Source organism: Quercus lobata, chromosome 4 (genome assembly GCF_001633185.2).
Source record: "Quercus lobata isolate SW786 chromosome 4, ValleyOak3.0 Primary Assembly, whole genome shotgun sequence".
In the NCBI taxonomy this organism is placed as follows: Eukaryota; Viridiplantae; Streptophyta; class Magnoliopsida; order Fagales; family Fagaceae; genus Quercus; species Quercus lobata.
Window position 1 is genome coordinate 95995662 of NC_044907.1, and position 12281 is coordinate 96007942.

General features: G+C 33.1%; 1 protein-coding gene across 4 annotated transcripts; it reads right to left on the bottom strand.

Moving 5' to 3' along the window:
* Nucleotides 1-4951, bottom strand: LOC115986812 (YTH domain-containing protein ECT2). Of its 4 annotated transcripts, none has more exons than XM_031110141.1 (9): nucleotides 4850-4951; nucleotides 4108-4210; nucleotides 3390-3555; nucleotides 3213-3289; nucleotides 2273-2716; nucleotides 1641-2129; nucleotides 1319-1531; nucleotides 992-1144; nucleotides 1-590 (listed from the first exon to the last, which is right to left on the bottom strand). In XM_031110141.1, exons 2-9 carry the CDS (start codon nucleotides 4165-4167, stop codon nucleotides 492-494), a joined length of 1701 nt encoding a protein of 566 aa, XP_030966001.1. In that variant the 5' UTR covers nucleotides 4168-4210; nucleotides 4850-4951; the 3' UTR covers nucleotides 1-491. The 4 variants fall into 4 exon arrangements, with proteins under 4 accessions (XP_030966001.1, XP_030966000.1, XP_030966002.1 ...); XM_031110140.1 differs by lacking the exon at nucleotides 4850-4951 and adding an exon at nucleotides 4510-4810; XM_031110142.1 differs by lacking the exon at nucleotides 4850-4951 and adding an exon at nucleotides 4510-4809 and having other exon boundaries at nucleotides 1-587.
* Between the last annotated feature and the right edge of the window lie 7330 nt (nucleotides 4952-12281).

Here is a 12281-nt window from a genome sequence, read left to right on the forward strand (position 1 = left end):
TCTTTCTAAGATATTCCTACATATATAGCACGTGTGTCGCACTAGCTGTTCCAAAAGGGGAAATTCGAATACAGGAAAAATTATAACAAGGAAAAGGAAAAAGAAACCCAGATACACACTTTGTACAAAGAGAAAACTTTTTAAAAGGAAAAAAATGGGAAAAACTTGTATTGCATGACACCCCATAACCATATAATATCAATGGGATCATCCAAGTTTCTTTTATACTATATGGTACACAATTAACAGCAACTCCTTGGCAACCAGCCAAGCCACCAACTCAATTCTGAAAGGATCAACCTTTCCATTCCTTTCCTAGTAAAGGATCACTGAAAATCTTCAATAAATTAATTTAATCCTTTTTTTTTTTTTTTCACTGAGAACTCTTATTTCCATCCAAGTGCATTGGTATCAGCTGCAATTGGACCCAATTAAAAGCCTCCCAAAATGCAGCTTCATTTCCTCGGGAAAACTGTCCGGCCCTATTACCTTCATTTCTTCACTTTGTCTCCGACCTCAGGCTGCTCAATGCTCTTCACTGCCGACAGATCTATTGATTTAAAACTGGTGTTTAATTCATCTATCTTCTGCTGCCAAATAATGAATGATAAGACACAACATTCAAAATCAAATATCAATATTGAAAAGACATGTAATCTCCAGTATAACTAAAATAAAGAACTCCACAAAGGCCCATTCTATAGAATGGAATAAAGTCAAATTTCATTGGCACACCTCTCTCCACCATGCTATTTGTATGCGGAACCCTTCTTTATTCTTTAATCATTTTGTAATCAAGGAGAATCATTTTAAGAATCTTAAAATAAAAAACTCCACCAATTAGTTATTGGTCCAGACCGGACATATGATTCCTAATCCTCCACCTCTAATTATGCTTATATGGCCCCACATTACATGCACTCATTGAAAAGTTTGAAAAGTGAGAAACTTGTTAGAAAGGATTAAGCATAAGGGGGGAGGAAGACAAAACCTGCAGGTTAAAAAGGGGTACTGATTGCCTCGTCCTCTTCTCTTGCATCACTCTCTCGCGGCTTTCATAAAAATCAAAGTCATCTAATATTGATGTCTTTGAAACATGGTTCTTAAAAATATTCAACATTTCAAGACCTTGGGGAAATCTCACCTGAAAATGGAAGATGACAAAAATAAGCATGGCAGAAATGGCTTACAAGTTTGCTACCAAATTTAAAAGAAATAATAGTAAAATAAAACAACAAATTTTTTTTTTTTTTGTTTATTATAAAAATACAGAAAAATAAAATAAAACAGTACTTGTCTACTAGTTAGTTTTGCACACCTCTTGCGTGTCTCGACTGTTGGTAACAGGCTTGTTGTCATTATTCTCAAGTATTATATGTCGTAAATGAGGGTTTGGAACATCTTTTATTATATGCCACTTGACAGGGAAATAACCATTCCACTTATCTTGCTGCCAGAAATCCATGCTTTTATTAAAATCAACTCGGCCAATCATCTCTGCTACTCCACAAAACTGACCACTTGCATTAACCTGAACCAAGCGAACAAACAAAAAGAGACATTAGCCCTTTTATTGGGGATCAATGGGTGTGCAGAGTGGAAACACCAATATCAGAACCATAATGAACTCTAGAGCATACCGAAAAGAAAAGAAACACAGGACACTTGCTTCCTTTCTCCGCCATCTTCTCTTGGGCATCTTGATATACACCATCCAGCCTCTTATTCCCATTAGGAGTACTAGCCCACACATTGTATTTGATGCTCTTATGAATATCATCTTCACTGTAAGATTTGATAACAAAGAAAAAAGCATGATCATATTTGGTCGGAAAGTCAGGAAGGTTATATTGATCCGTCCTGATTAGAGAGGTTATGCTGTTACTATTTCCATTCCCATCAGTTGCCAAGGATCCAGCAGCATTACCTCCAGACAACAATGCACCTTTTGCATTGGCTGTTCTAGGACCCTGGTTCTGCTCATTAAGGGAACCAATAGTGGTAACACCATTAATCTTGCTTCTTGATTTCATCTTCTCAGTGCTGCCCCAACCCGTCACATTTGCTTTTAAATTAACCAGGTTGTTTGAATAAAGCAAAGCACCCTTCCCTTGATTTTGGGCTGAAAACTTTGAAACCAGAAAGAAAACTTTAGTGAGTACATCTGACAGGAAAGATGTGCCATGAGGAAAGGCCAAAAAATCATTAGAAAATTCACTAAAATTGCCTGAGAAGAGGACATAACAACACACAGCTTAAAGAGCTAGAATACCTTGTTCACTGGTTTTAGTTGCTTGCGCATGCCATGGCCTGATGAGATATCCAATGATGGTAGGGAGCTATTGATACCCAATGGATTGCTAAACTCAGTATAGCCTTTAGAAAGAGGAGCACGGGTATGACTTGGGGAAGATAAATTGGATTTAGGGTCTGAAAATTCCGGAAAGCCAGCATAGCTATTTCCAAAAGCTCCATCCCCAACACGAAGGGATGGATCCCACATATAGGGTGACGGTAACAACTCCCCGTAAGGGAAAGTAGGGGCATAATAACCAGGGGAGGCGACGGGTGGTTGAAACATGGGGCTTGATAGATATGCCTGCTGATCAACATACTGTCCATCAGCACCAATTGTGGTTACAGGTAAGTATGGAGCGTAACTAGGCTGAAACCCTGGCATGAAGTAGGCAAAAGATCCATTATCTGCTTGCATGACCTAAATGAAGCAAAAGCCAATGTAAGTTCAACTTGTTATGAAATGTCAAATCGCATATACACGCTGATCATATGGTAAAACTCGCAAAACAAAAATGGGAATTCCAATGAAACATCTTAATATTCCAATGTAAGATCTTAAAGACCAACAGATCAAATTACAAAGATATTTGGGCAGTTAATCACTATTAATTTGTAGTAACAACTATATCCAGAGAAGCTAGTGCATCTTGCATATAGGTATATTTGCATCGTGCAATCTATATCACAAGAAAGTGACAAAATTTCTTCTATAGAAAATTGATCCCATGCAGAAAATTCAAATTTCACGGGATACATGAGCAAACAAGGCCCATCATCACAGAGAGATTCTAAAAACTATAGTATCACAAATTACAATACCTCTGTTGCAGGGAACAAGCCAAAAGAATGGGGTTATAATAACTAGTGTTTAAAAGCATATAAATTTCAATCAGGTAACAGATTGAGATACTTACAGGATATTGAAATTCCGATCCATCCCCACCAACATAATACCCTTGGTTGTCCAACTCTCCATAGGAACCATCGTAACCTGTGAACAAGCTATTGTAAGATGTGAAAACATAAATACACAATCAATAAAAAGACAAGACTAGAATAGCCTGAACTGTATTTGATTAGCATGAGCCAACCTGGATAATAGTATCCATAATAGCTGCTGGTTGAATAAGAACCGCCTTGATCTGTAGTAAGGGAATCATGGTCAACTTCGCTTCCTTTGATACTACTTGTCGCATCTCCAGCAGATGATATACACGACATTGCATCAGATTGATGGCCTGTGTCCTTTGATGGAGCCTGAAATTATTAACCCAAGTTGACAAATCAGTAAAATGCAGAGGAAAAGACTCCATGTTTGATAAAAACATAAGGGAAAAGCTCCAATTTTGATCAAAATATTGATGGAAATTTTGAAATGGATGGAATAATAAAGGCTGTACTCGTACCCAGTACACAAAGCTCCCAATTTTGCAGATGGAGAAGTTATGGGTAAGCAATAATATTCAAATTTAATACAGGCATCAATCATGAATAAAAGCTTATAGAGACTGATTTCTTGGTTTCCAATTCCACCCGAAAACATAATTATTCAAAAATACTTTTTCTAAAGGGAAAAAACAAAAACTTGAAGAACATATTGTTTTAATTCCTACCACTTTTTCCAGGGAAAAAAAAAAGGCCTAGAACTGAGAAAATCATTTAGAAAAAAAGCCTCAGAAAACATGTTTTAAGCGTCTCTCTTATATACTAATTTCATGTAGTATAAAAGAGGCTTGGAAAAAAATTAGAGACAATTATTAAGCTGGTAGTATCTAAGATTGAAAAAGTTAAGAATGAAATTGAGATTACCAGATTGGAATCGGCGGCGAGCACCACAGATGGGTTAGCTTTTTTGAGATTCTTCACCATTTTTCTTTCTTTCTTTCTGCTACTGTTACTATTATATCTGAATCTGAAATAGTGAAACAAAAATTAAACAAATACAAATAATTAGTCAACGTTCACACAGCAATTCAAAAAACTATAAAAATAATATTAACAATAAAGGTAGTTGGAATTTTATTGCATGAAAAAAAGAATCAGAATGATTACGAAACAAAACACAAATCCATTCTATTGTATTAGAAACACAAAAACAGCAAAAAATAAATACTTTTTGGTTAAGAAATTTAACAAAAAGTGAGTGAAGTTTGTGTTTATGAAAATTCAGAAAATAAAATATATGAGAGAGAGAGAGAGAGAGAGAGATACTGTGTGTTTGGCAATGAATTTAGGTGGAGACGGTGGCAGAGAAAAGAATTTTTTCCCAGGAATTCAGGAGGCTAAAGATAAATCCAGAAAGCAAGGATTTAGAAAAGAACACAAAAATCTAAGGACAGAGAGAGAGAGTTGCGGGATTAGCGGAAGTTAATCGTTTGGTTTGTCTGAAAACGCCGAGAGAGTTTGGGTGGGTGCTTTTTTCAGACAGTAGTGTCTCAGATTTAGCTTTTTTTTTTCTTTCTTTCTTTCTTGTTTTAGTGGTTTTTTGTTTTTAGGATTATTGGAAGAGAAACACAAAGACAAAGAGACAGAGAGACAGAGAGAGAGTTACCACTTATTATAAGATGGATGGAAATGGTGGGTGACGAATGACGATGATTCCATTCCATGAAACAATATTTGGGAAAGAAAGAACAAAACAACCAAAGTGAACAGTCTTTTTCTCTTTTTCTTTTTTTTAGTATATTATGTGGCCTGTGCAATAACCATAACTCAATTAGTAAAGTTTTTTGTCAGTAAATAAATGATAAATTCGGTCTATACAATAAGGTGTTTTTGTTTGGTGATAAAAAAAAAACAATGATCATAAAATAGAAGATTTTTATTTTATCATAACTTAAATATATGGATCATGTATGTTCTTAAGGTATACATTAATCGTTTATTTTTTAAAATATTTTATGAAAAATTGAAAAAATTGATAACTTTTTTATTTTTCCATAAAAAATTTTCTAAAGCGATTTACTATTGTATCCCTAAATAAATATCTTACAACCTTGTAATTAAATAAAACATTTAAGATTTGAATTCAGTTTATATCATCAAAAACTAATTAGTGTTATCGTCTTTGTGTGAGAGTATATACATTATGTGCTAGGAGGATTAAGAAAGGGTGGTAAGGCTTCCACGTATTCTTTCTGTTTTATTGCTTGATTTGCACATCCCTTCTATTACTCCTAAGAAAACCTCTCTCTCTCTCTTGCTCTATTTAGTTGGTGTGGAATCTTCTTGTTTTTGTTTCTTCTTATTGAAAAGTAGTACACGATACAGTAAATTTGATAAAGAATGACTACTAGTCAATTATAGTCAATACTAATGGATATAATTTTTGACATTTCAAATTGGTTAGAAATAATTTTGTCCTTACATTTCATATAATTATCATTATATTTTATTCATATAATTTATTAAGTTATTAAAAAAGTACTAATTTTTAGAAGGTAAAACGGCAATATAATGCGTTAGATGTGATGCATTTTTTAATAAAATTCAAACACATAATTATATTGAAATTAATTGTGCTTGAAAATGAAAATATCAATAAAAATCAATTCAATTGTTTGAAAACATATATGAATGATTTTTTTAATTATCATCATTCATCTATGTTCTCATAATGCTTTTGTCTAATTGTAAGTGCTGATGCATTACTAAAGAAGGTATTTCATGAATATATGCATATTCCCTCTTATAAGTAATAATGCGTGGTTTCTAAGGTGTGGTTTCATAAGATTATACGAATTTGAAAAATTATACAATACTCTAGAAATATATATATATATATATATATATATATATATCTCAAATGCATAATATATACACTTTTTAGTGCTCAACGGCCAAAGATGTAAATGTGTAACTTATACATGTGTTTTGGAACTAGAAGAAAATTTTCAGTTCTACGCTATCCTATGGGGTAACTATCAACTACATTTTATTTCCAACAATCATAACTCTAACTACTGACCTGAAAGTAACTGTTAGTTCTGGCCCTTCTGGGTAATAATATATATATATATATATATATATATATATATATATATATATATAAAACTCTACTACTTTACTAGCCACTAGTGATCCATGTATATATGATGAGGCCAATAACAATTGTAATTCAATTCACTTTTATATCTGTTGCTCATTTCTTTTCTTTTTTCTTTTTTGATAATTTAATGGGATTTGAAGCCTTGAAGCACTGACATCCTTAATGAAATCACCAAAATGTGTGAGTTGAGTAGTAACTAGTAAGGCTCTTAGCCTATCGCTCATTTATTTGGTGAGTTTTTTTTTTTTAAGTATTCATATTTCATACTATCATTGGCTATTGGCATATAGATAAATTATAATTATCAAACCTAAAGCTTATTAAGGATTAGGCGTGCATGAAGCATCATTTCAAAATCATGCATTTCTATCCATGATGCCTAGCAAAGATGGCCAAACACGAATTTTTTATGGGCCTCAAGTCTTCAAAGAGAGATATTTTCTCACACATAAATCCATCTCAAAATCTTAGAAATCCCTTATTTAGAGTAAGAGTAACTTGTATTGTGTTTAAGTTGGTTTATTGGTGTTAAGAGCTTTGCAACTCAACTGACACATCTTTAGGGTTTGTTTGATCAGAGAGATGGAAAGAAAAATAAATAAATAAAAGAAAATAAGAAGAGCAAAACAAAAGATAGCACTCACAATCTATATCACGCCCAAGAAAGAAAAGAAGAAAAAGAAAAAGAAAAAATCAATCAACAAGTCCAACACATAAGAGGAGGGGGGTAGTTTAGTCGTTAATTACAACTATTCATCTCCCCTCAATTTTCTCCCCAAATTAGAAAGATAGAATTTTGGTGGGTTAGGAATGAAAACACCTAGGCCCCACTAATTTTTCATCCTCCAATTCTCTCCAACCAAGCACTCCTAAAATTAGTTTTCTCTTCTTTATTTTACCTCCTCCTTGTTTCACCCCAACTAAACAAACCCTTAGTGTCGGCTCCAAGAAATTTTTTTTTTTTTTAAAGGTAGTAATTAATAAACTTAAATTAAAAAAAATTTTAATAAAAATTGTGGGGCCCAAGAATTTGTGGTCTTGGCCCATTTTTACATTGGGATCTAAGGCCAGAGCCGAGGAGGGGTATAGCCGAGGACGTGTAATAAAAGTCTAAGTAGTCTTGAGACATAACAGAGGATAATTATGTCCTTGGCATATCCGAAGTCCCCCTGAAAGAAAGGGCAAGAACGGTATAGGAATAATTTTGGAAAAAACCTAAAATATCTGCGTCGATAGAGAAAGGACCGCTGGACAGTATGGCGACCAAGGACAAAGGGAAAGCTGCCATTACTGCTATTGAATACTTTGCACCTGACAGAACCATGCTCTTCAGCTTTTATAACCACCCCCAACCACTTTGGGTATGGGCTGATGGGACAAGTATCAATCCTGGAAAGTCGAACCTACATGTGGACGCTGGATGAGGGGTACAGGCTAGTATAAAAGGAAAAGTAAGCAATCAAGAAGGGAGGGAAAAGGCCAAGAACCAGAGCCTCCCAGACCGCCTCAAGGAGAAAGACTCCTCGAGCGAACACGTTTTAATTCTGTATAAACACCATGACTAACCACCGTCCGGTGACCAAGGCCTAGCCTTTCAAACCCACACTCTACAAATGATATTGTTTGGGCCTTTTTACATGCGAACCCAATATCATTTTGGATCGTTACAAATTGAGTCCTTACAAAAATAAATTTTGTATTCTTTAAACTAATCAAGATTAAACTGATGCAATGCTCCAATAATTTTTTTTTATTTTTTTATTTTAGGAAAATCATGGCCAAGAATTTGACCTGAACCTCTTTGTAAATATGCTTTTTTTTTTTTCATCCTAATCAATAGGAGGAAAAGATGAGACATTTTCTCATAGCCTAGGATCTTAAAGAAGATTATTCAAGTCAATACGAATTTGCTTCGAAAATAAATCTTGCAATACAATTTATTTTCTTATAAGAAATTTGTACATAGTGCTAGCAAAATAATAAATGGTAAACTATAGGTTTATTCAACATATTCAACTTAGGCATTGAACCGTTACATTAATCATGTTAGCTAAAAACTGAAGCAAACACTAATAGACTAGCTATTTGATTTTTTTTTTTTTTTTTAAATAGCAATTTTAAAATATACCTTTTGTAAACACAATTTAAAATATTACTATTAAACATTTGATTTGGGATTTTAAGCTAATTTATTTGTTTGGGAAATTTTGAAGAAGTGCTATGCCTACGATATTTCTTCAACAAATCTTAGTGACAATTTGTTATCGGTTCTAATTTGAACATATCATTGAAATTACTTTTTTCTCCATCAGTAACAACTTACCACTTAGGATATGTTATAAAAATGTTGTTAACATAGTATTTCTCGCTATTTTTTTGTTCAACCTTTAATGTACCAACATTTTAGAGAGGTCAAATATTATTTTTAATGGATTCAAATTTTTTATTTAGGATGTTCAAGTTTTTTTCCCTAGGGTGGTCAACAACCCATATTAATTTAAAATTCTTTTTTCTAAGGTATAATTTTTTTTTTCTCGCTCTCCATTATTGTAACTATCATATTATGAAAGAAAGAAGTAAATTGTCTATTTTTAATGGAACACTAATCTCTATCTGGATGTAGTTCTGACTAGCAATAGGTCCCATTCAAACTTTCTTTATTGGACTACCTTTGAATTGTCTCTTACCTTGGCAGATAGGATGAAACCTTTGTTTTTTTTCATGGAACAACTCTTTTTTTTTTAAGTTGTCAGGCCTCATACTCAATCTAATTCTTATCTCCCTGATTCCATATTTCAACCAAGTTCTTGATACTCTTGTACGAAAATTCGAATTCTAGTAGATGGATAATGTCTTCACCTGATAATTTTCTTTAATTCTACTCATACTAGATCCCAAAATTTCGAAATTGGATTTTGAGGGGCCAAAAATTGGGTTGAGTGCATAGAAACACTGAAGCCAAACCAAGTCTTTTTGAAGTCACAAGTACCACCTCTTTCAATGTCTTTTTTATTTTATTTTTTTGGGATTGCCCTACATGATTTGTCAATTCTTATCATTCTCGATAGCTCTCTCTCTCTCTCAAGACTGCTCTTGATGTAACACTCTAAAGCCACCCTTCCATTTGTTATGAAATTGTCAATGAGCTAAATTAGTTTTGCACCAAATACAAACTGCTGTGCATGCCTCACATAAAATTTATTAAGAAATGGTGTCGAATTAACATGTTTATCACCAGTGGTGAAGCTAGGAAGTTTTCTCAAGGAGGCTGGTTAATACATTTTTGTGTAATTTTTAGATTTATTACCAAATGTAAATGAAAATTAATGGAAAATTTCAAAAGCTAAGGGGGACCATGGCCCCTCTTGACACCCCCTACGCCCGCTTATGTTTATTACTACTGTCCTTCATGGCTCTCCTTAGTCATTAGTGTTCATATTTTCTCTCTGGCAAACTCATATATATATATATATATATATATAGAAATAAAATTTATCTTCCACTACTAATCTCGCAAATTGTTCATACTATATATCATCTAATATTCATGCAACAAAATTTATTGTTGTGCTTATGGGTTAGATAATTTTCATATCTAAAATCCTCATTGGATCTCTTGGATTCCCCCTGATGGCAATGTTAAGCTTAATACCGATGACATTTCTAAAGTTAATTCAGGTCCCTTCACTTCTATGTGATTACTCTAGCAATTGGATGGTAGGCTTTTGATTGTGATAGGAACTTAGGTTCCGTTTCGTTGGAGATGGAATAGGAAGATAGATAATAAAGGAGAGAAAATATGTTTATGTGTTGTTTGGTAATGAGAGAAAGGATTTAATTTTTTTGGTGGGGTCCGAGAATTTTCTCTCCAGGCCCCCAAAAATCCGTCTCTCTAAATCAAATAGAAAACACTCGTGAAAACTCTTGATCTAACTCAATGATGTAATTGTCCCCAAATTTTAATGCTTCTCGCGAATCTCACCTAACAGACCCTTGCTGTTTTGGATGGTATCTGATTACGGGACATTACTTGTTAAGCAATGGTAGGTTTATATATATATATATATATATAAAGAAGCTAGTAAACAAGTTGATTCTCACCCAAAAAAAAAAAAAGTTTGTAATGTAACTTCTTGTCATTAACTTTGTCTAATATCCTTATCTTCACTAGGAAGGGAAACAAAATTCGAAGAATTGTTATCTAATTTATTATTTGAGATGTTCAAAAATAAAATACCAACTTGCTTTTTTGTTTTTTTTTTTGGTTGGTAATTTAAAAAAATGAAATAAAAGAAACTTCGTAGGTAGGCAATAATGTTAAGAAATTTGATGTCAACTGTTGGAATAGTCACATACACCCAGTAATGCTTGTGTTTGGTGAGAAAGTGAAGCAAAACTCAGAAAGATCTAGAAGCGAGAAAGAGATGGAATTTTTGTTTTTAAAATGACATAATTAATTGGAGAAAAAGTCATCTCTAGGAAAATGCATTAAGATTTAAGAAAGTATTTAAAATGAAGGGTTGAGAAGATGAATAAATTAATGGGACATAGAAGGAACCTGGCCGACACGAATATGATTTTATGTTTTCCATTGAATTCTCAAGTATTGGGTTGAAATTCAATGATGCAGACAATAATATCATTTTCCTTTTTCTTTTTTTCTATTCTTTTTTCTTTTTTTTTTTGGAAGTTTCAATGAAGCCAATAAAATTAAGGGAGAGAACCAGAAGAAAAGAGAATTCAGAGAAGAAGAGGCAGCTCAATTTCATTGTCAAATGTCAATGTTTGCTTAGGGACCAAGTATTCCCATCAATCCATCTAAATTACTAATAGTCATGCCAAACAAATTTATTTGTTTTATTTATTTTTATTTAAATTAACTAATTATTATAGCTGATTCTCCATAAAAAAACAAAAAAAATTATAGATAGCATGAACTGCCACGTTGACCTATAACATGCCGTGTACGTGTGATGCTTTAATGACACTGAGGTGCTGAATTTGGACAATTAAAAATTAATTTTTTTTCCCAAATGATTTGGAATTTTGGATGACATTAAAGATGTTTGGACGTAGTGGACTGGGCTCCAGGAAAAATCATTCTAAACCTAAAATGATTAGCATTTTAATGCTGCTAAAGCAAGTGATAGGCACTTTATTTTTTTATTTATTTTTTTATAATTCTATTGCTACAATAATTAGAGGTGGATTTTTTTTTTCTTGAGGAAAGGGTGGATTCAAATACTGGTTCTCTTTAAAAAAAAAAAAAAATCATTAAACTACAAATCATGATTTAATCTTTGCGTATATATTTTATCAAAAAAAAAAAATTCTTTACATATATATATATATATAATTCATTTGATACAATTTGAAAGATTATGTTATTCCTATATATTATCATAAACTTATATGATGCATAAGTCCTTTTTTTTTTCTTTTCTTTTTTTTTCTTTTAAGAAGCTATGGGGGTGAGAGGCCAAGCAGCCCATATCTATGTATATGTTGGGTCCAATCTGAGAAAGAACCCCTCCTCGGCTAGGCAAGGCCGAGGACAAAGGGAATGGTTTGCCATTAAGAGCGACACTCCGGACCATTTCATGGAAGAGGATAAGTATTAAGAAAGAAAAGAACAAAGAAAGGCATGAAAATATCTAAGGGAAAACTGCTACTGTCGCATTAAATGCTCTGCAACTAAATTGAACCGTGCTTTTCAGCCTTTACAACTACTCTCAAAGACTTTAGGGAGGGGCTGATGGGACAAGTATCAGTACTATCAATCTAAATTTACACGTGGACGGTGGAAATGAGAGGAAGATAGTATAAAATAGAGGAGAAGGGAAAAAAGAAGGAGGCTTGGAACAATATTTAAGAATCAACCTCCTCGGGTAAAATCCGAGGACGTCTTTTCCTAGTAAACTTTTGTTATCTTTCT

What these genes read in the sequence shown, in the direction of transcription:
- LOC115986812 (XM_031110141.1), bottom strand. Translation starts at nt 4,167, where the DNA reads ATGGTGAAGAATCTCAAAAAAGCTAACCCATCTGTGGTGCTCGCCGCC. An exon ending in GATCGGAATTTCAATATCCT is followed by an intron (nt 2,717 to 3,212) that starts GTAAGTATCTCA and finishes TGCTTCATTTAG; the next exon opens with GTCATGCAAGCAGATAATGG. An exon ending in TACCCCTTTTTAACCTGCAG is followed by an intron (nt 591 to 991) that starts GTTTTGTCTTCC and finishes ATTATTTGGCAG; the next exon opens with CAGAAGATAGATGAATTAAA.